Source organism: Bombyx mandarina, chromosome 16, assembly GCF_030267445.1.
Source record: "Bombyx mandarina strain Sakado chromosome 16, ASM3026744v2".
Taxonomy (NCBI): Eukaryota; Metazoa; Arthropoda; class Insecta; order Lepidoptera; family Bombycidae; genus Bombyx; species Bombyx mandarina.
This window is the reverse complement of record NC_143222.1, coordinates 7,504-31,320: the sequence shown is the minus strand read 5'-3', so window position 1 is coordinate 31,320 and position 23,817 is coordinate 7,504. Positions and strand designations below refer to the sequence as shown.

Genomic DNA, 23,817 nt, shown 5'->3' with positions numbered 1-23,817 from the left:
AGTGTTACTGAAAATAACACATGGAAATGCATATAATTCCTGAAATGATATTAAAGAAATCATCAAACATGCAATGAACTATTGCAAAAAAACTGATGTCAATTTCTTGTTATGTAGAAGGATATAGGTCAGCCACCTTCAAGCTGTTTTTGGAATTTAAATTTGAATTGGCAGATTGGTAAAGATTTATGCAGTGTTAGGTCTTCTGACTAGTTTGTATTCTTTTTTTGCTATTAAAATGATTCCCTTACAACCATTTTTTTTTTCACAATTGATTTCTTCTATATAGTCTTGCCAATACATGGTTAACAATAAATATACTTGGCCTGTCTCAGTTTCAATGATATTCATGATAAAGGGAATTCAGTGTGAATGAAAAAATTATCCCTTACTACTTTTTTAAACTGTCAATGCTATTATTGTTTTAATTGAGTTTTATACACGATTACAGTCGGAAAATTACATACATTTTACACTTATAAAATTATATATATTAATAAGTAGGTAGCCATAAAGCCACATTGATATTTATGATACTGAAACTATTAATATGTAGTTCAGTAAAATGTAGTTAAAGTTAAACAGATAGATTACTAAAATTAATATTAATATCTGAAGAAATTCGCTTTCACGACTTACCTTGTTATGAGGCAGTACTATGAAGGCACCTCCGCCGGCTGACTCGACGATTATGGCTAAGAACTTAGGGTTAACCGCACAAAACGTTGAGTCCCATGAACTTTTTGATACTCTTATGTTATCATAACATTGTTCGCGTTTCAACGCCTGGCCATATACGTGACGGAACTTCGAACTGCGGACCACCCTAAAAGACATCTGCAACGCGAAATACGACTTCAAAATAATAACAACTCAAAATAACTATTCGAATCAAATTTTCACTTTTAACATAACCTATATGGGCACTATGACCTAAATTATGACACGAACTGAAATATAAAAGGAACTCACGTTTGTTTAAAAGAAGGAAATTAAAATTGTAACACTAGAAAATGCAATGAAAACATTTGAATGTAACACAATTAATTAATAGAAAATAAAAACTGAGAGCTACTAAGGATCGAAGGGAGGACGGTTGGGAAAACGAGCAAACTCCATATTTGGTAATGCCTGCAGTGGATACATTTATTCTATGAATACTGTATGTAAAGTGATTAGAACGCGATTAAAAGTTATAAAAAATATAAAAAAATGTATTTTAAAATATTCGAGATAGATATGAATTTATTAAATGTAATTATACGTTAATTTAAGTAAAATAACGAAAATATTTTCTAGCTATTTTGAACGCATCTTCCACTGTCAAGTTTTTGTCAAATTTGTCAAAGTCTCCCTTAGAAACGTAGTTTGATTATTGAAGCAAAGGATTTATTGAGTGCGTTCAAATGCAGTTTTAGTTAGTATTGAAGGGTATTATTTGTAAATAAATCATTTTTTTTTATCTATCAGCATTATCAAACAAGATAGATAAATTAGATAAAAGAAAATTTGCTGGCGAATGAGACGCTACTTAGTTAATAGATTTTGAGTACTCTACTGTAATTTTTTTTCGGTATTGCAGCCATATTTAACGGTCATATAGTCAAATTTTAGAAAATACTATTCTACCTTACCTTTTTAACACTACCAAAGATTTAAATAGATACGAACTATCAAAAACTCACCCTGGGCACTTCTAAGCAATTTTCTTTACTTTTAGTAGGTACAGAGCTTTTAGGATTCTTAATTGTTGGGGCATGATAGCTATGACATCGTTCACGTCCTGCTCTCTTCGATATAGGCGCTCTCCTGTTTGGGCTTGTGAAACTATTATGTCTTTTAATATTTTCCTGAAAAGTTTGATCATCACTGATATTGTCAACTTTCTGGATAATAATACATTTCTTACTTACTGCATCTACTTCCATTATTCTGATGAACGTATTTCGTTGCCGTGAAAATTTTAAACAAATGTTGCTATTTCAGTTTATTTAAGAATTATACTTGACTCAATAGCAAAATATTTACTACTAAATATCTAAACTATCAAGAAAATTACACGGTTAAAGATTTCGTTGTTAGATTGAGGGTAGATGAAATAATTTCTTTTTTTATGTTTACGCAATAAAAATATTTAGTGTTTTATTATGATTTTATGGTTAACTTCGCAACTAGTTATTATAAAACTTTTTGGCCAATTTTTTAAGATCTGTCCAGCAATTATTTTTTATAATGAATTAAGATGAAAAGAATTTTGACTTAGATCGAATGTGATAGATAGGCAATGAAATGATCCAGTTTAAAGGTTTCCAGTTAAGTGGTCCTATTACGTTTTGATGTTTTTGGACTCCGGTAAACTAAGTTTGTCGTGAGTTTTGGTTGTTTTGTTCTGAGATCACATTATTTGCCTTAAGGAGGTCAATAATGTCTGGCTAACAAAAATTCTTTATAATTTTTATATTGTATTTATAAGAAAGACTGACGAGATGGAAACAGCTCACGAGACAGGCCACGGTCAAGTTTCAGGGACACGACCTTCAGCAATGAAGAAAGCGATGAAGAAGAAGAATAAGGTAGACGAGCTTACAACCTACTTGATGATGAGTGGTAAGCATCGCTTATGATCATCAGCAACTCAGCTCATAAGCGTCAATGGTAAAAAAAATCTCTGTTCATCTCAAATAGTTCCTATGATTATTTCTATTCATTGTACCTAGTCTGATAGTGGTCTATGGCTAGGTACAAGTTCTTTCAGTATCTATATTTTGGCAGCACTGACGTGTGTCAAAATCAGTTTCGACAGTTTATAGAAAGTGTCAAAGTCTTGAAAATTGAAAACCTACTCTTCGGGAAGACGTCATTCATCAGCCGAAAAGACTGCAAAATTTCGCTTGCGAAATTAAATAACGCTATTCAAAATAATTGAATAACCATAATTTTGCGTTGTTGACATTTATATAATAATGTGTGATTGAATTGTAGTCAGGCAGTGTTGTGTGCTATAATTTTTCGTCATGGATCCAACATTTACTAAGGTAAATTATTTACACAGAATTTTAGAAATTACTTAATAGATTATTGCTACAACTTTTCCAATTAGAATTAAATTTGATAATAGGTTTCGATAAAAAAATAGAATAAAAAAAATATATATATAAATTCAAACATTGATGGATCCACCATATAAGGTATGCAAGGTGTGAACTTTTTTTAAAATATTGCTAATCTTCTTTTAAGTTCCTCAACAGGTAAGGTGTTGACTAGGTCAGTTACATTAACATTATACAAAACTAATTAAAAAAACCTTTAATTTGCATAGTTTTTTAACATCTAATTTAATTTATGTTAAGTAGCATAGCATAACTTAGTGACATAATTATACTTTACACTTTCTGGCAAACTGTTGAGAGAGTAAGTGAGTCATAACTTACAATAATTACTGAAATTTTTTTTCGCTGTTACTTTCTGAATGACATTCTTTCGTGAAGTTTAAGAGCCTATATATTTGTCAAATAGGTAGGCAGCGGCTTGACTCTGCCCCTGGCATTGCTGAAGTCCATGGGCGACGGTAACCACTCACCATCAGGTGGGCCCGTATGCTCGTCTGCCTACAAGGGCAATAAAAAAAAATAGAAGCTATAATTTGGTTTACACAGTGATTAATTGGAAAAGATAATTAAGACGAGATTTTTTTTTTTGTTGGTTATATGTGTGGGCGAGCTCACAGCCCACCTGGTGTTAAGTGGTTACTGGAGCCCATAAACATCTACAACGTAAATGGGCCACACACCTTGAGATATAGTTCTAAGGTCTCAGTATAGTCACAACGGCTGCCCCACCCTTCAAACCGAAACGCATTACTGCTTCACGGCAGAAATAGGCGGCGCGGTGGTACCTACCCGTGTGGACTCACAAGAGGTCCTACCACCAGTAACAGTTTATTATACTACACTACCTAATAAACATATAGAGTCACTATTCAAAGGTGACGTTGATTAGTGAATTAAGCTATTGAGTTCTGGAAGCTCTTCCTCATCTGTTTGATTTCTTTTTCACACAAAGATATTTTACGTGAGTATACATGTTGACGCCGCACATTGTGTTCAAATATCACTATGTATTTATTATATTTGTCCAGCTGGAAGATAATATAAGCTTTAGAGCTTTTTTTGTTTTTAAACCGGTATGTTAACATTGTAGTAAAAAATAGTATAGTATAAAGTTTATGCAGACGTAATATCGTGCATGACAAATAATGACAAAAAGTGGTATCAAAATTCTGACTTACGAGATGTACTCATCTACATCTGTGTAAATAAATTATAGAAATTGTGGTCCTTATGGCATTCTCAGACGGAGCATGTTATATTGTGTGCATTTTATTTTATAGTTTAGTATTCTTAATTCTTAATCCAGTTACCATGGGGCTTTATTCCAAATGCAAAAACAAAAATAATAATTAAACATTAGCATATTTAGCATAGTATAAGGTGTTATTTTGCAAAAAGTGAACAATGATCAAGAAATGATAATGGATAAATTTAATAAGTGATTATCAAACCACTCTTGAAGAGGTCAGAGAGGCCAGTATTTGTTATCAACAGTAGGTCCTCTTGTTTATTATTTTGATTTCATTCATCTATTTGTGCCATAATCTAGATGTAATAGGCATACACAAATGAGTTACCTAATTACATATACTATTTCTTCTCTGCCAATCCACCTGAACTTAAATTATTGGGTGACCACAAAAAATATAATTGTGTGCTAATTTTAGACATAGAAAGAAGGAATTGTTACTTGTTGCTACCATGTTAATACAGTTACCCGTATTTGCCTAAAATTTTACGAACTATTAATAATTACTTCTGGTAGGGCCCATTGTGTTTCCACACAGATATCTATTACCACCCTGCTATTTCCCGCCCAGGAAATAACCATCCCTTCCGATAAAATCTTCTATTTATAAGTTAATATGAGAAATCTTGGTCATCACCTCCCTTGGTCCTGTAGTCCTCTACTTATTTAATACGGAAAAATGAAAACGTCTTCAGACCAATTTGTTCTCCATACAACTTTATCGATCTTTCAAGGTTAATTTCATTGTTCAAGAACACCTTTAGCTTATTATTTCACAGTGCAGTCATGTTTTCGAATAGAATTTAAGGCTTGCTATCCATCAACATTCACAATTTTATTAAAAGTAGTTTTACGATTCGATCTTGGATTTCATAAAAAAAAAACGAAATTAGTAAATAATAAATGTGAGATTAAAACCGTAAAAACAGTCCTAATTATATCTACGACTAACTAAAGGGAATAGACATTCGAGTTGTGTCTTTAGAGCTAGAATAAAAAAAGTAGAATTTTTTATTGCTTAGATGGATGGACGAGCTCACAGCCCACCTGAGGTTAAGTGGTTACTGGAGCCCATATACATCTGCAACGTAAACGTGCCACCCACCTTGAGATATAAGTTCTGAGGTCTCAGTATAGTTACAACGGCTACCCCACCCTTCGAACCGAAACGCATTACTGCTTCACTGCGGAAATAGGCGGAGTGGTGGTACCTACCCGTGCGGACTCCGAAGAGGTCCTACCACCAGTGATTACGCAGATTATAATTTTGCGGGTTTGATTTTTATTACACGATGTTATTCCTTCACCGTAGAAGTCAATCGTGAACATTTGTTGAATACGTATTCCATTAGAAAAATTGGTACCCGCCTGCGGGATTCGAACACCGGTGCATCGCTACATACGAATGCACCGGACGTTTTATCCTTTAGGCCACGACGACTTCTAAATAAATAATTTAGGATATTCGCAATGAACTAGGGAAGTTCATTGTGTTTAGACTGCTATGACATATCCTTATTCCAAATAGGTAGCTTCACTACATAGTATAAAACAAAGTCGCTTTCTCTGTCCCTATATCCCTATGTATGCTTGAATCTTTAAAACTACGCAACGGATTATGATGCGGTTTTTTTAAATAGGTAGAGTGATTGAAGAGGAAAGTTTATATGTAAAATAACATCCATTAAATAGTGGAGAAATCAATAATAAATTACAGTTTCCGAAGCGAAGCGAGTGCGGGTCGCTAGTTGATAATAATTCATAGTAAAGCATAGGTTGTAGCATATTGTAAGCCACCACGTTCAATCCACCACCAGCATCAAACTATTTATTTCTGCCGCGAAGAAGTCGTACTTCCGTGTTTGAAGGGGGGGACAGCCGTGACACATTACAATTGAGGCTTTGACCTCGAAGTCTCAATGTGAGTGTCGGCGTTCACATTATGATGTGTATGGGCTCAGTAAGAAGTTTAAAATGAGGTGACATCTCTTCCATCATATGTATTATAAAGATAAATAAACTTGCAACTAGGCTTTAGCATTGTCATTTGGCTTAATGTTAGTGTTGTCTGTTTGGGCAGTTGTTCGAACGTTTTTCGAGAAGAATAAGCTCGCAGTGAGTTGCGAGTTTCTGATTAACATTCAAGGGCGATAAAAATCGCAACACGTGAAGCGATGTTTATCGCGGCACTGGATAGCAGCCCTGACCCTATGATTCAGCGGTGCAGATAACAGCTGTTGTAGTCGTAGCGTTAAATGCGAAACCTTTTATTACATTAACTTTTTTAAAGAAACTTTTGATGTCATTATTTATTTATTTACTAGCGACCCGCCCTCGCTTCGCCTCGGAAACTGTAATTTATTATTGATTTCTCCACTATTTAATGGATGTTATTATACATATAAACCTTCCTCTTCAATCACTCTATCTATTAAAAAAACCCGCATCAAAATCCGATGCGTAGTTTTAAAGATTGAAGCATACATATAGATATAGGGACAGAGAAAGCGACTTTGTTTTATACTATGTAGTGATTTATAACTTTATATACTTGACAGTATAAAGGCGGACTTAATGCCATAGTCATTCTCTGACAGTCTACCTTAGGGGAGTGCAGAGATGAACCTTGGTATAATAACCGGCAAACTTCTTGAGCATTTGTCGACGTAGTGGGGGTAAGTTTGCGCATGGTACACTCACGTGCAAAAACATTACTTACTCTGCGTCATAATGCTATTAAATTATTAAAATCAACATATGTATTTATTTATATATTTATTAGAACATCAACAAAACATATAGGTTAATAATTGTAATAATTTAATCTTGGGGTAAAATAGATATTCCTTCTATTAAGTCAAAACTAGAGCTGTTGCCAGGTCTTGGTTCAGTTGAAGCGAAGCTGGTATTTGTAATTTTTTTTTCGTTATCATAATCTTGACCATCATCATCATCACTGTTTTCATCACCCGAGTCGCTATCATCGTGATGAGTCGACATAGGGCTCATCGGCGTAGTTTACAACTCTGTCGATTCGGTCTTCTTTTTTGTCTATAATTAATTATTTTTTGAAGATATTCGATTCGTAGTAATCGAATGTTACTTTTTTCATTTACCAGCTTCCGATTATTTTCTGTTCTTTTTTTCCATCTGAAGCCTAGCTCTTTCATAATCCGTCGTAAGCTTAATTCCGAGCCATTAAAATTTATATCTTCTTTAAATTTTTCGAAGCCTTTCTACGGTACGGAGTTTCGCTGCTTGTTATGTAGTTATTATGATTACATCTTTTTATTACAGATTGAACGAAACTATCCATTCCGGTAACTTTCTTCTTCCCTGATCTTTTCTTACCCGGAGTCCGAAACACGGCGAGCAAGCCAGAGCCTTTAGCTTCGTTAATAATGCACCTAACAGTACTCACTGATGTTTTTGTTGCTTCCGAAGTCTGTTTTAATTTTTCCATATCATTCTTCCCATGTTTTATAAAGAAGCAATATACGTCGTACACAAATTTTCTACCCTTTCTTTTAAGTACTACACCAGTTTGTCACGGCATAGTGTATGTTTTATAAAAAATCAACAAACACTCAACAAATAGCAATGGCAACAAAGTCCACAAGCAATTATAACAAATAACTTAACGATTAATAACGATAGACTTTCCACTGTACGCAAGCGTACTTTTGGGAGCAAGCGGAATGAGGGCGCAGTGCGGGACGCAGGGTTCGACTGATCTACCAATAACGCGCTCGATACGATTTCCCCTGCCGTCGCGCCTCACCCTCACCACCAAAGTGATCTAAAATTCGGTTCTGCGCAGTCAAGGTCATTTGCTCACGAAGTTTGCCGATTACTATAGGTGTAGTGTTATAGTGATATTAGGTACTTAAACATATGTATATATATATAACATACATAATATATTATTGGAAATAATTGGAATTGACAGAGAGGTGTTTGGTTATTAATTTTCAGCACTAGTGAGCTATTCATATATTTTTATATATTACGTAGATGGCTGAGCGAGCTAACGGTCCACTTGGTATAAAGCAATTATCGAAGGGCAAGATATCTCTTTTTTATTTATTTGCATAGACGGGTGGACGAATTCACAGCCCACCTGGTATTAAGTGGTTTCCGGAGCCATAGACATATGCAACATAAATGCCGCCACCCGCCTTGAGAGATGAGTTCTAATGTCTCAGTATGGTTACAACGGCTGCTCCGCCCTTCAAACCGAAACGCATTATTGCTTCACGGCAGAAATAGGCAGGGTGGTGTTACCTACCCGTGCGGATTCACAAGAGGTCCACCAGTAACGTAACGTGTTTTTCCCTGAACTAATTGCCGGGTAACGAGGGGCTATATCGGCTTCAGCGGATTGGTAGACGAGCTCACGGGACACCCTGAGAGACTTTGGTTACATTTATAGTCATCTTCTTTTTATCACATATCCACAACCGTGAGTGCGATTTTGGAGATTATTTTTCCCCTCAGATCGGGCGAGCTGTACGCTCTTTTGTGTCTCATGACATTTTGAAGTCCGTATCGAATCTGCCCAGTGGATTTCTCGCCGGATCTTCTCAGTGGGTCGCGTTTCCGATCCGGTGGTAGATTCTGCAAAGCACTGCTCTTGCTAGGGTCAATGTTAGCAACACTCGAAAACAGAAGAAAGGTTTTAATTGTTTTTTTTTTTTATAATACCGTTACAGCCCCAAAACTTTCGGCCAGCTATGTGGCTGCTATGCATTAGCAACGTGGCCTCACTCCTGGCTGCTCTCAACCTCGTCATCTGGCTGGAACCGGACGAGAGGTAAGTTCAGTGATTCCGGTTATGAACGCGAAGATATCTATAGGGTTTTAGAAACAGAGCCCGTATTTCGCATCCGTTTTTGACTGACCTGCGTCGATTACCACGAAAAGTAAAGTAGTAGAAACATCGTAAATTAATATAATTATAATTAAAAAAAAACTGAGCTTAAACCGTAAAAGTGGTTTAAAAAGGCTGAAACTGCTTAGAAACATTATCTGTGTTGTCTTAGGCATTTTTCTCTAAAATTTAGTCTCTAAAACTAAAACGAGTCAAATGCTTTATCAAAATCTATTTAAATTTTTTTATAAACCTATGCTTGATAGCAGCATAGTTTTCCCTTATCCTCTCAAGTTAGGCCTCTCAATACTGTCCTTGAGAGGTTATTGCAGCGTAACCTTAGCTAGTAGGTGAGTTCACGGGGCTCAAACCGGAGTGATGATAACACTGACTCTAGCAAGAGCAGTGCTTCGCATAACTACCACCGGATCGAAAACGCGACCCACTGTGAAGATCCGGCGAGAAACTCAGTGGGCTGTGTCTGTGAGTTAATTCACTCGTCGAGCCCTTCGTCGCAAGCGACGGGTTCGACTAGGACGGTGACCGGAAAATCTATAAAGGCGAACTAGTATAAAGCCTCTATCAACATTCTAACACCTCCATTATGGCGTGTGTCTGTTGAAAAACACGTACTTAACCATAAAGTGTTGTCTGTTCGATACCTAATCACGTAATGTGTGTACGTAAAAATACATAAATCGTTTTGTAACGATCAAAACAATTAAACTTAACATTCGTATAGTTCACTCTGCTCTGTTTGATACGCTAATGTCGGAAATGTTTAAAATATATAATAGCAAGGTCGTCGTGCGTCGTAACCATCAGTATCCGTCGTTATCAGCAAATACGTTTTTTCGCACTGACAATGAGCTGAGCTTATGTTGTGAGTTTAGAAGCAGTTTTGATAGAAAATATTTTGCGTTTGAGCACGCATAGTGTAAATATTTTTTTTATTGCTTAGATTGGTGGACGAGCTCACAGCCCACCTAGTGTTAAGTGGTTAGTGGACCCCATAGACATCTACAACGTAAATCCCGCCACCAACCATGAGTTATGAGTTCTAAGTTCTCTCAGTATAGTTACAACGGCTGCCCCACCCTACAAACCGAAACGCATTACTGCTTCACGGCAGAAATATGTAGGGTGGTGGTACCTACCTGTGCGGAGTCACAAGAGGTCCTACCACCAGTAACGTTTTGCGAGCCATAGGAAAATTGGAAATAAATCAGGCTTAATGCAAATGTACCAAAAGAAGAATTCATTAGGTGATTGTTCCTGAGTCGTTGAAAAACACTCACGCCCGAATTGATTAACGTTTTGGACAGCACTCCCGATTCCGATCCGGTGGTAGATTCAGCGAAGCACTGCTCTTGCTAGGATCAGTGTTAGCAAGTTCTCTCACCTAGCTCACCTACCGGTCCGCGCGAAGTTGAAATAGCCCCTTAAGCTATTAATAATTGGGTGGGAAATAAAAAACCACGCAGTAAACCCACCAAATCTGAGCTTCGTAAACTGATAAGCATTTGCGCGAAACTTACTGGTGGCAAGGCCTCTTGTGAGTCCGCGCGGGTGGGTAACACCGCCCTGCTTATTTCTGCCGTGAAGCAGTAATGCGTTTCGGTTTGAAGGGTGGGGCAGCCGTTGTACTGAGACCTTAGGACTTATATCTCAAGGTGGGTGGCGCATTTACGTTGTGGATGTCTATGGGCTCCAGTAACCACTTAACACCAGGTGAGCTGTGAGCTTGTCCACCCATCGAAGCAATAAAAAAAATTGGTTAAACTCACTTTCTAGAACTCGCGTTTTACGTATAATAATAAAATTCGTTTAATTATTCGGGCTATCTTCGAATTGCGTAATTTTTTACGGCGTGAACGATTAACCTCTCCGATAACTTTGTTTGTGTCTAGATAAAGTTAATTAGTAAGTTACGTATTAGTCTAGTCAACAAGTTCAAAAACGTGTTAAATAGACATAAAGCTCCTAAAAATATGTACGATAGCTCATTGGATGCGGAATGATGTCTACAAAAATGTTTTTTAAGGGCTTATTAGCACATAAAAAATTGCGATTGTTATAAACAAAATAAGATTTAAAAAAAAAGGAAATTGGTTTTTCCTTAATAATTTCTAAAATAATGATATTTAAGGAATTTTGAAAAAAGATCCTGAAAGAGGAGGAAATTTCCAATTAAAAAGTCCCAACTCCCGGAATTCTATCTCTATTATTTATAATTTTTTTTTTAACGCTGAAAATAGCGCTCCGCGAGGTCGTTACGGCATAGGCGCGCCGTCTAAAAAGCCGGTATATCACCTAAAATATATTTTTAATAGTATTAAATAACAATTTAAAAATTTCAGTAAATTATGGTGTAATCTAAACACTTGAACGAAAAAAACCTCGGTGAAAAAAAAAATTATATCGATTTTTCAAAAATTTACACCATTGTTAATTAACTAACTTTTTTCCAATCTCTGTTTTTATAAATTACGGTATAAAAGTTTCAATAATTCATCTATAAATTTTTCCCTTCGTGGAGCTCTTATCATTTAAGTACTTAATAAAGTAATGCAAAAAAAATTTTTTTATCTTTATTATTTTGATAATTATAATTTTTTTTAATTAACAAAAAATTCAATTTCTAAAAAATGTTATAAAAAATAGTTTTTTTCCGTAATATCTTCATATTGCTGTTTTTGCATCTACCATAGGTATAAATTAAAATTTAAAAAAAAAAATTACGCTATTTGTTAAGAAATTGTTTATAAACAAACAGACTATTTTGGGATTTTTTAAAAAAAAAATTTTACCGTCTTATTGTAAAGGTGAAATAACGATTTTTAAAAAAAAAAAATTTCTTAAATAAGTGTTTTAATTGTTTAAAATCGTTTTTTTCATATTTCAATTGTTTAAATAATTAGTTAAGAAATTATTTTTTTCTTAAAAATCATCATTGACTCTTTTCAGCGGATTAACAATGAAATACATTTTTTTATAAATAATTTCATTGTTTATTAACTTAACAATTTGTTATAAAAAATTAATATTAATCGATATATTTTTTTTCGAAAACTACGAAAAATTACAAAAACAACCATACATAACAAAACATAGAAAAAAAAAAAATGTATTTTTTACAGCATTTTTAGATATTATATGATAATGAAATTACAGCCGTTACATAATTTGTCAAGTGATAAATTGTTATAACTTTTAAACTATAAGAGATACGGTAAAGGACACTCAAGTCATTTTTATAAAGGACTAGCGACCCGCCCTCGCTTCGCTTCGGAAACATTAAAACACACATGAAACCAAAAAAATAAAATAAATAAAAATTTATAAAAAGTAGCCTATGTTCATCAGGGACAATGTCGGCTTCTAATGGAAAAATAATTTTTCAAATCGGTCCAGTAGTTTCGGAGCCTATTCGAAACAAACAAACAAACAAATCTTTCCTCTTTATAATATTAGTATAGATATAATATTAGTATAGATATAGATTTATTTATCTTTAAAATAAATTCAAAATCGATCCTGTAACTATTGTTTATCAGTTATAAGCATTTGTTTATAAAAATTTAAGATTTTTTTGATATTTTTTTAAATTTCATAGCTTATAATTTGTTGAAATGTATTTCTTTGTTAATCCGCTGAAAAGAGTCAATGATGATTTTTAAGAAAAAAATAATTTCTTAACTAATTATTTAAACAATTGAAATATGAAAAAAAACGATTTTAAACAATTAAAACATTTAAGAATATTTTTTTTTTTTAAATCATTATTTCACCTATACAATAAGACGGTAAAAATATTTTTTTTTAAAATCCCAAAATAGTCTATTTGTTTATAAACAATTTCTTAACAAATGGCGTAAATTTTTTTTTTAATTGTTAAATAATACCTATGGTAGATGCAAAAACAGCAATATTAAGATATTACGGAAAAAAACTATTTTTCATAACATTATTTTGAAATTTAATTTTTTGTTAATTAAAAAAAATTATAATTATCAAAATAATAAAGATTAAAAAATTTTTTTTGCATTTCTTTATTAAGTACTTAAATGATAAGAGCTCCACGAAGGGAAAAATTTATAGATGAATTATTGTAACTTTTATACCGTAATTTATAAAAACAGAGACTGGAAAAAAGTTAGTTAATTAACAATGGTGTAAATTTTTGAAAAATCGATATAAATTTTTTTTTCACCGAGGTTTTTTTCGTTCAAGTGTTTAGATTACACCATAATTTATTCAAATTTTTAAATTGTTATTTAATACTATAAAAAAAATATTTTAGGTGATATACCGGCTTTTTAGACGGCGCGCCTATGCCGTAACGACCTCGCGGAGCGCTATTTTCAGCCTTAATTTTTTTTTATAAATAATAGAGATAGAATTCCGGGAGTTGGGACTTTTTTTATTGGAAATTTCCTCCTCTTTCAGGATCTTTTTTCAAAATTCCTTAAATATCATTATTTTAGAAATTATTAAGGAAAAACCAAATTCTTTTTTTTTAAATCTTATTTTGTTTATAACAATCGCAATTTTTTATGTGCTAACAAGCCCTTAAAAAACATTTTTGTAGACATCATTCCGCATCCAATGAGCTATCGTACATATTTTTAGGAGCTTTATGTCTATTTAACACGTTTTTGAACTTGTTGACTAGACTATATACCTAAAATCTTGAATGTACGTAATGTATTGTAAAAACCGCCTCGATAAAGCGGCACAATGCGAGAATCCTCTCATCGTGGCCGCCGGAAACTACATAGCCGATCCTGCGGACCAAACGGTAAACAGTTGACGTCGCCCGAAACACGTCATTTTGGATTCTCCCGATTCACTAACGGTGTTTTTAGATACCACAAGCACCGGTCATCGTTCTCGTCGAACCCGTCGCTTGTGACGAAGGGCTCGGCGAGTAAATTAACCCACAGACTGACTGAGTTTCTCGCCGGATCTTCTCAGTGGGTCGCGTTTCCGATCCGGTGGTAGATTCTGCGAAGCACGCCTCTAACGCCCACCTGGCGTTAAGTGGTTACTGGAGCCCATAGACATCTACAACCTAAATGCGCCTCCCACCTTGAGATATAAGTCCTAAGGTATCTGTATAGTTACAACGGCTGCCCCAACATTAAAACCGAAACGCATTACTACTTCACGGCAGAATTAGGCGGGGTGGTGGTATCTACCCGTGCGGAATCGTAACACATTCTACCACCAGTAAGTAAGGGTACGCAGAAATAAAGTTAAAAAGACGAGTTAAGGTTTGATTTTTTGATTCTTGCAGGATATCAGTACCGCGAGGCAGTGCTCTGACAGTCCTGGGTCTGGTTTATTTCACGAGCCTGTTCGAGATCCTGAACGTGTGGGCTCTATACACGGAGGCCGGAAGTCGGATCAGGCACCAGTACGCGCTGAGCCACGGAGACGTTTTGGACATCAACAACAAGTTAGTCTTTCGCAAATAGGACGATCACTCCTTGAGGCTTAAGGTCATTGGGAGGCTGGTTGGCGGTTTGCGGCCGACATTTTAAGTTTGAATTTATGTTTTTTTTTGCCCTTGTAGGCAGACGAGCACACGGCCCACCTGATGGTGAGTAGTTACCGTCGCCCATGGACTTCAGCAATGCCCATGAAGAAGGACATGTCATAGCGCTCGGAAAACACCGTGGAGGGGAGCTCATTCCATAGCCGGATGGTACGTGGCAAAAAAGACCTCTGGAGACGCACTGTGGATGACCGCAGTGGCTCCAGGTAGTATGGATGAACTCTACTCCGGTGGAGGGTGGCGCGATGGTAAAAACGAGATGATGGAATCATCTCAAGCAATTCCTCAGAGCACTCCCCATGGAACATACTGTATTTTATGTCCCTGAAAATTGTTGCATAGAAACAAGCATTGAGTCTAATCTTCTTGTTGAGCTCATCTTTCGATGAGCAAACTAGTCCAGAGACACTGCCCACTGAGTTTCTCGTTAGATCACCTCAGTGGGTCGCGATTCCGACCCGGTGGTAGATTCTTTTTTTATTTTTTTATTGCTTAGATGTGTTGGCGAGCTCACAGCCCACCTGGTGTTAAGTGGTTACTGGAGCCCATGGAGATCTACAACGTAAATGCGCTACACACCTTGAGATATAAGTTCTAAGGTCGCAGTATAGTTATAGGCGAAGAATTTTTCAAATCGGTTCGGTCGTTTCGGAGCCTATTCAATACAAACAAACAAACAAATCTTTCCTCTTTCTAATATTAGTATAGATTGGCATTGGCTTAGAATTAGCGTAGCTTGTATAGCTACCAACTGGCTACCAACGAATAGGTAGGGAAAAAAAGAAGAATATAAACAGTTAACTGTACAAATATTAGGTAAATTAGAACATCCATCTATAATGCTGAATAGTTAACAATAACGGGTTCAATAAATTGCAGAGTTATCTTCCACACGTTTCTTTGCTATCAAATTTCCATTTCTGTTTCGTTATTTGAACGAGTTTTATTACGACTGATATGTATATATTTTTAATTGAATTACACTAACAAAGTTAATGCCAATGTTAATCAACTTTTGTTGGTGGTCAGTGTGTTAAGCGTCATTAAAATTGTGTTTTTATTTATTTATTTGTTTAGGTACGAACTTAAAAAAGCTCGTTGAGCCCTTCGTCGCAAGCGACGGGTTCGACGAGGACGGTGACCGATGCTTGTGGTACCTAAAAGCACCGTTAGAGGATCGGGAGGATCCGTAATGACGTGTTTTGGGCAGATTTGATTGGTCACACAATAGGACGTGTGTGTACCGATCTCTCGATGTTTCAGGTTGGTGTCTGCCGTCCAGGCGGTGTACTGCGTGGCGACGGGCGTGGTGGTGTGCAGCCACTCGTGCCGCCGCGACTTCATGCGCGCCTCCCACTACATGTCAGAGGCGTACGCGTGGTTCGGAGCCGCCTACTTCTTCTACGATATATGGTCCATGTACATGGTCAGTTGCTGGTGCACGCGCGATTAACGTCACCACATAGTCTATGCTTTTTAATACGCTTTTATTAGCTTCATCAGATGTATGTATGTTTGTAACGGAATCTTTGAACATGGTTTTGATCCCCTTCAAAACGTCGGATTATCTCGAAATTTGGTAGGTATACTTATTAAGGACAGATGACAACACAATATTTTAAAAAAAAGTAGAAGGGTTATTTTGATAAAATCCTGAAATTATTTACTTATTTATTTATTTTTTCTTACATGGGTGGACGAGCTCACAGCCCACCTGGTGCTAAGTGGTTACTGGAGCCCATAGACGTATACATCGTAAATGCGCCACCCACCTTTAGATATAAGTTCTAAGGTCTCAGTATAGTTATTACAACGGCTGCCCCACCCTTCAAACCGAAACGCATTACTGCTTCACGGTAGATGGTGGTACCTACCCGCGCGAACTCACAAGAGGTCCTACCACCAGTTTAGATCCTCGCTGATCATTCGAACTTTAATGAACCCCCCTTCGCAGCGTTCTTTGAGAATCAACACATCCTTTTGGTTGTTTGCTTTTCCGTATCTTCAACTGCTTCCTCATTAAACCAAACACTTGATAACATAACTCGTATTTCCTTTAAAATCGAAAGAAATTATGAGAAAAGGTCTAGATTTGTTTATGCTCGTATTCTGTTCCACCAGGTCCACATCCAGATGGTCTCCGGCGAGGAGTCGATGAAGGAGCAGGTCCGGAGGCGGGTGAGCGAGAGGAAGGCGCCGGTGTCGTTCCTCAAGTACTGCGCGCACGAGCCCGTCATACTGCTGCACCACGTCTTCATAGGGGGCTTCGGCTTCCTCGTCATTGTTGTGAGTACTCTACTTCAGCTGAGACAGGACTTGGGGGGGGATATCTGGGATTTAGCACGAGATACTTAGGTACGTTTAGGTTTGGGAACGGCGGGTATACAAGTCAACACTTAGAGAGTAGTCTACTTCAGCAGAGCACAACTTTGCGGGGGATATCTGGAATTTAGCATGAGATACGTATGTACCGTCATTCTTCTGTTACAAAGCAGTTTGACGTTTCGGTTTGGGGATAGCGGGTATTCAAGTTAACACTTAGAGCTCTCATAATCAGGGAGGGGGGTGTTGGGGGGTCGCTTGCGACGTGTGGGTTGTGATAATGCCTTACTGAATAAACTAAAACTAATAGATGTTCTGGTATCATCATATATTCAGAAGTTACACCAGACCTCCTGGTCGATTGTTATACAAATTTGAATTAGGCAAAAACTAGACGGTAAAAGTCGCTAGTTTTTATATTCCGTGCAAATGATCGTATTTTACAAGTTGTAGTAAATATGGGCGGTTCCCCTTAGCACCTGCGCGGCTCGCTGGGCGACTGCGCGTTCGGCTGGGTGTACGGCATGGAGGCGTCGACGCCGCTGGTGTGCGCGCGCGGCGTGCTGGCCCGCCTGCGCCTCAAGCGCTCGCCGCTCTACGTCGCCAACGGCCTGCTCATGCTGCTCACCTTCCTGCTGTGCCGCGTGCTGTCGCTGCCCTACGTGTGCTGGCTCTACAGCCGCGAGCTGGGACTCACCTACGCGCAGGTCCCCCACCTCTGTACTAACCTAACCGTACCGACTTAGCTGTGAGATTTCAAAAGACCGGTAGGCAGCGGCCTGGCTCTGTCCCTGGCATTGCTGAAGTCCATGCGCGACGGTAACCACTCATCAGCAGGTGGGCCGTGTGCTAATCTGCCTAAAAGGGCAATAAACATTTTTTTGTGTTATAATTTGCATTTTTTTTGTTGCTTAGATAGGTGGACGAGCTCACAAGCCACCTGATGTTAAGTGGTTACTGGAGCTCATAGACATGTGTCATCATTAACATTATTAACATCTCACAAATATGAAATCATTAAAGTAAAGTTGCATTCAGCCGCTAGTCCCGCAATATATTGTAAAACGGTGGCTATTCGAGACCAGGGGTCATTGACCTCGTTGATTATAATCTTATTACATTGCGTGCTCGGGTAAGGTTTATGTACGTAAGATGTATGGTAATCTTTCTTTAAAGAGAAAGATCATCATACATCGTACTGGTGGTAGAACCTTTTGTGAGTCCGCACGGGTAGGTACCACCACCCTGTCTATTTGTGCCGTGAAGCAGTAATGCGTTTCGGTTTGAAGGGCGGGGCAGCCGTTGTAACTATACTGAGATCCTTAGAACACACATCTCAAGGGGGGCAGCGGTATTTACGTTGTAAATGTCCATGGGCTCCAGTAACCACTTAACACCAGGTGGCATGTGAGTTCGTCCACCCATCTAAGCAATAAAAAAAATCTTTCACGGCACTACAGTATTGTTGAGTTTGAATCTTGCAATGAATTCGAACATTAATGATATATGAAAATCATGTAAAACCGGTGAGTTGAACTGGCGCTCGTTTTCCAGGCGATACAGTCGCTGCCGACGGGCTGCAAGATATCCATCTGCATCCTCCTGCTCCCGCAGCTGTACTGGTTCTACCTGATGTCCGCGGGGGCGCTGAAGATGCTGTTCCGCGCCGGCAAGCCCGCAGAGCTCGACGGCAAGGCGCCCCGGCCGACACCCGCGGCCGACAGGTCCGCCGGCGACGCGACCGAAGTGACCGACAAGCACAGTTGATGTCGGCGAAGGAGCCGCAAGCGGAAACCAAAGGCTTAGTTTTATATATTCCTAGTTCTGTGTTATGACTTTGGAGGGTAGATGTAAAGAGCATCATCTTGTATAGGAGACAAGTTGAAGTGTCCACCTGTAAACAGTAACTTATTGTTGGAAGACTCACCGAAGTAGCACTAATGTAGATGTCTATGAGCTCCAGTAACCACTTAACACCACATGGGTTGTGAGTTCGTCCATCCATGTAAGCAATAAAAAAAACATAAATTAGTCATAGATAAGCAACTCAAGCACTCAACAAAAATGTTTAGGGGCGTCGGCCACTAGATGCCTTCGCTTCGATTAGTTTCTTACTGCTCCTGTAGATGGCAGTAACATATTACCTATATTTTGGGTTTTAATGAAGGATTTTGTAAATTTTGAAAAAAAAATGATATGAATATAGCAGTTTTAAACAGAGTGTAATGTGGTAGTTATGGCGCTGTTTTTAAAAAATCCTTCCTCTTGCTACTGTGGCGCCATCTACATTAGCTCGTTTTCGGCGGGTACTTTGCAATACACAGATGGTGCTCCTTGCCTCTACCCTCCACAGGCTTAGCTGGAGTGACGCTTCCATATTTGCTTTAAGCAACTGCTCTGACAACGACGTCTAATGAGCACAGCCTCCATTTGATGCCGCATTTGATGACAAACAGATTAGTTTGCACTTTGTCTGGGTGATGTCTATGTCATCATTATCCTGCCCTTCTCCCATTCACCTGGGGTCGGCGCAACACGCTTCCTCCTTCCATACTCCTCCATCATATACAATTTCCTCGCTCACTCCCCTCATACACATATCGTCTTTCATGCAATAATCTGCGTAATGTCTATGTATGGATATATATTTGATCGTACATATCGACGGGAGAAAGCGTAAATTTCGTGAATCACACTTTGGGCTAAATTAATTTTTAATATAAATACATACCAATTTTCAAGTCTCTGTCTTTATAAATGTGACTTATGAATTTTTGAAATAATTGAATGCCTCTGGTGTATAGTTGGGTTTCTTCCGTCGATACGCACATCCGTCTCCGGCCACCGTAGTGGGGGGCAGGGGGTGGGACCGGGGAACCGGGTGCCTCGTCCCCGGTTATTATAATTATTTATCCATACATATACATACATGTGTAAATAAATAATGACATGTCAGCTTAGAATAATTTTCTTGTCTGTTTGTCAACTAATTTCCTCCTTTTTTTATTGATTCGTTCGTATTTAAGAAATTTAGTATACGTAAAATGAGCAAAAGATAAAATGGATCTAAACTTTGTGGCGATACGGTCGAAATTCGATCGTATTGCGGGCACTAGTCACTTAATCGTTAAAGGCAGCATTCTAATCGACGGATTCTGCTATGGTAGGCTGTGTCTCTGTATCTTCTCATTGTGCTGTTAGAAACGTTGCTTAAGATAAGCATTGTCATTCACCCCCACAATCCGATGTGGCAGCTTCCCTCGCTTGAGGCTGGACCCCGACGCGCATGTAAGGCCTCAATTTGATACTAAGTCATTGTTTTATTTAAAAAAAACTTCTTGATATTATATACTAGCGACCCGCCCTCGCTTCGCTTCGGAAACTGTAATTTATTATTGATTTCTCCACTATTTAATGGATGTTATTATACATATAAACCTTCCTCTTTAATCACTCTATCTATTAAAAAAAACCGCATCAAAATCCGTTGCGTAGTTTTAAAGATTTAAGCATACATAGGGACAGAGGAAGCGACTTTGTTTTATACTATGTAGTGATTTGCAATTTACGAAAAAAACGACAGTAAAATTTTAGAAATCTTCTCGAATGTTCGCTTTTGTTCTTTGCTTACACTATGTATAATCATCCATTTAATTATTATTAACAGAGACCGCTTAACGTTGACCGGACCGCCAACGCAATCGCGTTAGCGCATAATTAGGTATGAGTAAGTTTGTTGACCCCTGAGCTTATCGCGGCTACATTGCGGCGTCGAAAACTATCTATCAGATTATTGATTCGCAGCATCTCAGCTCGGAGAGTGGTTCCCGCGCACATGCACAACGTAGAATCTCCGCGTGCCTTTAAAAAAATCGCACAAAAATTAACCGTTACGTTAACAAATTAAAAATAACATAATGCGTGAGTGGTGTTAAAACAGAGTAGCAGTGCAGAACGCCACCGGTAGATGGCGCTGTTTTAAACTATTTTTAGCGTCCATATTGTTGTAGTTCCCCGCGTAGCCGCCAGATGGCAACTGTGGCGCAGCTCGAAACGTGTCCACTTTGAGGCGACGACTTGTAGGTTTAAGTATTTTAACAAATAAATATACCTTTCGAAATTCTTCCCACATTGTAGTGGGCCTTGAGTTCGTTTTTCCATTTTCGCAAATAAAAAAAATGAGCAATGGACATTAAAAATTATTATTAATAAAAAAAATTCGAATTACTAATTTATTATAAAAACGCGGCCATGTTACAGTAAGATTTCAATAAATCATGTTGATTTATGTAACTATCCATATTAACCATACTTAATCTACAAATAGTAAGGTCAGGTATGGAAAAAGAAAAAAAAACACTAGAGACGAATTTCAGTAGCAATCAGATCCGATCTTATTTCGAGAGTCAATATAGAAACGAACAAAAATATATACATGGCGAAGAAAGAATCGTCTATTGTGTGGTCTTCCTCACAGACAATATGTTTGCATTTAAAAATTTACAAATCTTATTCTTTATAACAAATTTCCAACGAGCATTTAAAAATATATTTTATCTATTGTACAGTAACTCCGAATTTACGTCTTTCCGTAGTTGTAGTTATGAGCGTATTATAATCGCGTGCAGACACGCTCCCTATGTTGGGTGTGCCCCCGGGTCGGATGTGCTCCTGGGTCGGATGTGTCCCCGGGTCGGGTGTGCCCCTAGGTCGGGTGTGCCCCCGGGTCGGCTGTGCCCATGGGTAGGGTGTGTCCCCGGGTCAACATCCGGTGTCGACGGTCTTTCTAGTGGCTAATTATTTGCATAATCATCGTCTAGTTGCGTCAAAATTTTTAAATTCATAATGTAGTGAAGGACTCCATTACATTTATTTTGAAGAGTATATTTACAGAGTGGCATGATCGTAAATTAATATATTATTATATATTTAGTATTTCTTATTAGACAATTTACTATATATTTTGACTCGTTAGAATTAAAAAGAACTTCCTTAGTGTATACACAACTCTGTCGCATTGAGCTGGTGGTTTGTATTGTGACGCTGAACAAATACAGTAAAAGTTCCTTATCCGCGCTTCCTTCATTCGCGTTGTAACTATTCGCGGATTGAAAAAAATTCGAAACAATTTCTATATTCGCGTCTAAAGATTTATTTATTCGCGGATCTAATTGTGACGTCACATACACATTGATAAAAATATTTCAATATGTAGGTATCGAACCTAATATCCTTTGTAAATACGTCGTCACATGCACTAATAAAAACGTAAAATAGACCTTGTTAGAACTACGCCTAAGGTATGTTTTTATTTAGGAATGTATCCCTTCATATAATACCATTTATGTAATTACCATATTTAAGAAACATATAGGCCCGCGTATAAAAAGCTTTTACTGTAAAATTTTTTTAGAGATTACGTCCAAACGGATACACGTACAGATAGTATTTTAGGATCTGCATGACTCTTAACAATAGACGATATATTATTATAAATGAGCTTAATAAACTTAATAAACTTTTAAACATTAGACTCACACAGCGTTGTTACGAGTTTGAAATTATTAACGAAAAAAATAATAAAAAAACGAAAAAAAAAGTTGTTCCTAATGTGTACGTGCTTTAATTTATGTTATAGTCAATGGGGTAGATATGTTTTTCTTCTCGGTAATAATTTATTATCACTAGTAAGAAAATTATCAATGCGTTTATTGTTTAATATTTATGTTGTCTGCGATGTCTAGCAGTCGGTACTATGGCAGGCTTAAAAAAAACTTTTTATTATTAACAAATAATTTACCTTTGATCTTTTGGGCTGTGAGCCAATGTATAGTTTCTGTGAATTGAAGCGCTTAGTGCGAGTTTTTAACGTTCTCGATAGCGTAAAAGTTAACTCACATTTGTATAGAGATGGAACGTTTGTCTACGTCTGCCGCTAGGGGCGCTGTTCCAACTGCATACAAATTGGAATTAACTTTTACGCTATCGAGAACGTTAATAAAACGTTAATAAAAGCTCGGTTTAGATCTTATATATCGGTGTGCTTAGTGCAAATTTAAAATTAGCTCAAATTTGTATAAAGTTTGAACAGCGCCCTTAGCGGCAAACCTAGGCAAACATTCCAACTCCATACAAATTTCAGTTAACTTTTACGCTATCGAAAACGTTAAAAAATTCGCACTAATCACACAGATTAGGGATGTCACTACATTCGAGTAATGTTCACAATAGCCAATCCTTATTTAACGACAATTAATGTTTAAGGAAAATGTCAACATAATATTTCGGTTGGCGCATCTAATTAGAAGAGTTGGTGGACCGCAGCACGAATGGTATCCGCCATGAAATAGTCTAATTTAATTCGAGCAACATAACACTTTTATAACTAGAACTACTTCAAAAGAAACTATGGTTCATTTTATAAATGACTTAAAATGGCGGATAAACCGTGCAGTACCTAGTATAATTGGATCTTTTTTCCCGCCAAACCATGTTGAATGTCTGTTTGTTAAAATTTCATGGAGATTTTGAGCTCACATTTCTCACGTACACTTTGAGGTCCACTGACCACAGCCACGGAGACGCAAAACTCGATAACGAGTTTGTATTCTGATGTTGGCGAATTCGTGATCCATATACGAGTTTTTTTTTTTTCGATTAGCTGCGGTTTTTATTAATAAAATGTATGTATTTGTAACAAATAGCG

At 37.2% G+C, this 23,817-nt stretch overlaps 2 protein-coding genes across 4 annotated transcripts in view; one reads left to right on the top strand and one right to left on the bottom strand.

Annotated features, from left to right (window-relative positions):
• Nucleotides 1–2,286, bottom strand: part of coro (protein coronin) — a 39,095-nt gene extending 36,809 nt beyond the window's left edge. For 2 of the 3 annotated variants that reach the window (XM_028172590.2, XM_028172599.2), the window contains exons 1-2: nt 973–1,325; nt 640–837 (exon numbers count right to left, since the gene is read on the bottom strand). In XM_028172590.2, coding sequence (XP_028028391.1) covers nt 640–837 — 198 coding nt within the window. In that variant the 5' untranslated portion in view covers nt 973–1,325. Of the gene's footprint in view, nt 1–639; nt 838–972; nt 1,326–1,685; nt 1,851–1,913 lie in introns of those variants that run through there. The other variant, XM_089733566.1, reaches the window with a different exon arrangement.
• Nucleotides 2,287–2,840: 554 nt separating this feature from the next.
• Nucleotides 2,841–21,310, top strand: LOC114242625 (TLC domain-containing protein 3A). The gene is made up of 7 exons (XM_028173869.2): nt 2,841–3,035; nt 9,072–9,172; nt 14,529–14,690; nt 16,053–16,215; nt 16,911–17,075; nt 17,588–17,818; nt 18,666–21,310. Exons 1-7 carry the CDS (start codon nt 3,015–3,017, stop codon nt 18,876–18,878), a joined length of 1,056 nt encoding a protein of 351 aa, XP_028029670.2. The 5' UTR covers nt 2,841–3,014; the 3' UTR covers nt 18,879–21,310.
• The last annotated feature ends 2,507 nt before the right edge of the window (nt 21,311–23,817 follow it).

What these genes read in the sequence shown, in the direction of transcription:
- LOC114242625 (XM_028173869.2), top strand. Translation starts at nt 3,015, where the DNA reads ATGGATCCAACATTTACTAAG. An exon ending in GTTTTGGACATCAACAACAA is followed by an intron (nt 14,691 to 16,052) that starts GTTAGTCTTTCG and finishes TCGATGTTTCAG; the next exon opens with GTTGGTGTCTGCCGTCCAGG. An exon ending in TGGGACTCACCTACGCGCAG is followed by an intron (nt 17,819 to 18,665) that starts GTCCCCCACCTC and finishes CTCGTTTTCCAG; the next exon opens with GCGATACAGTCGCTGCCGAC.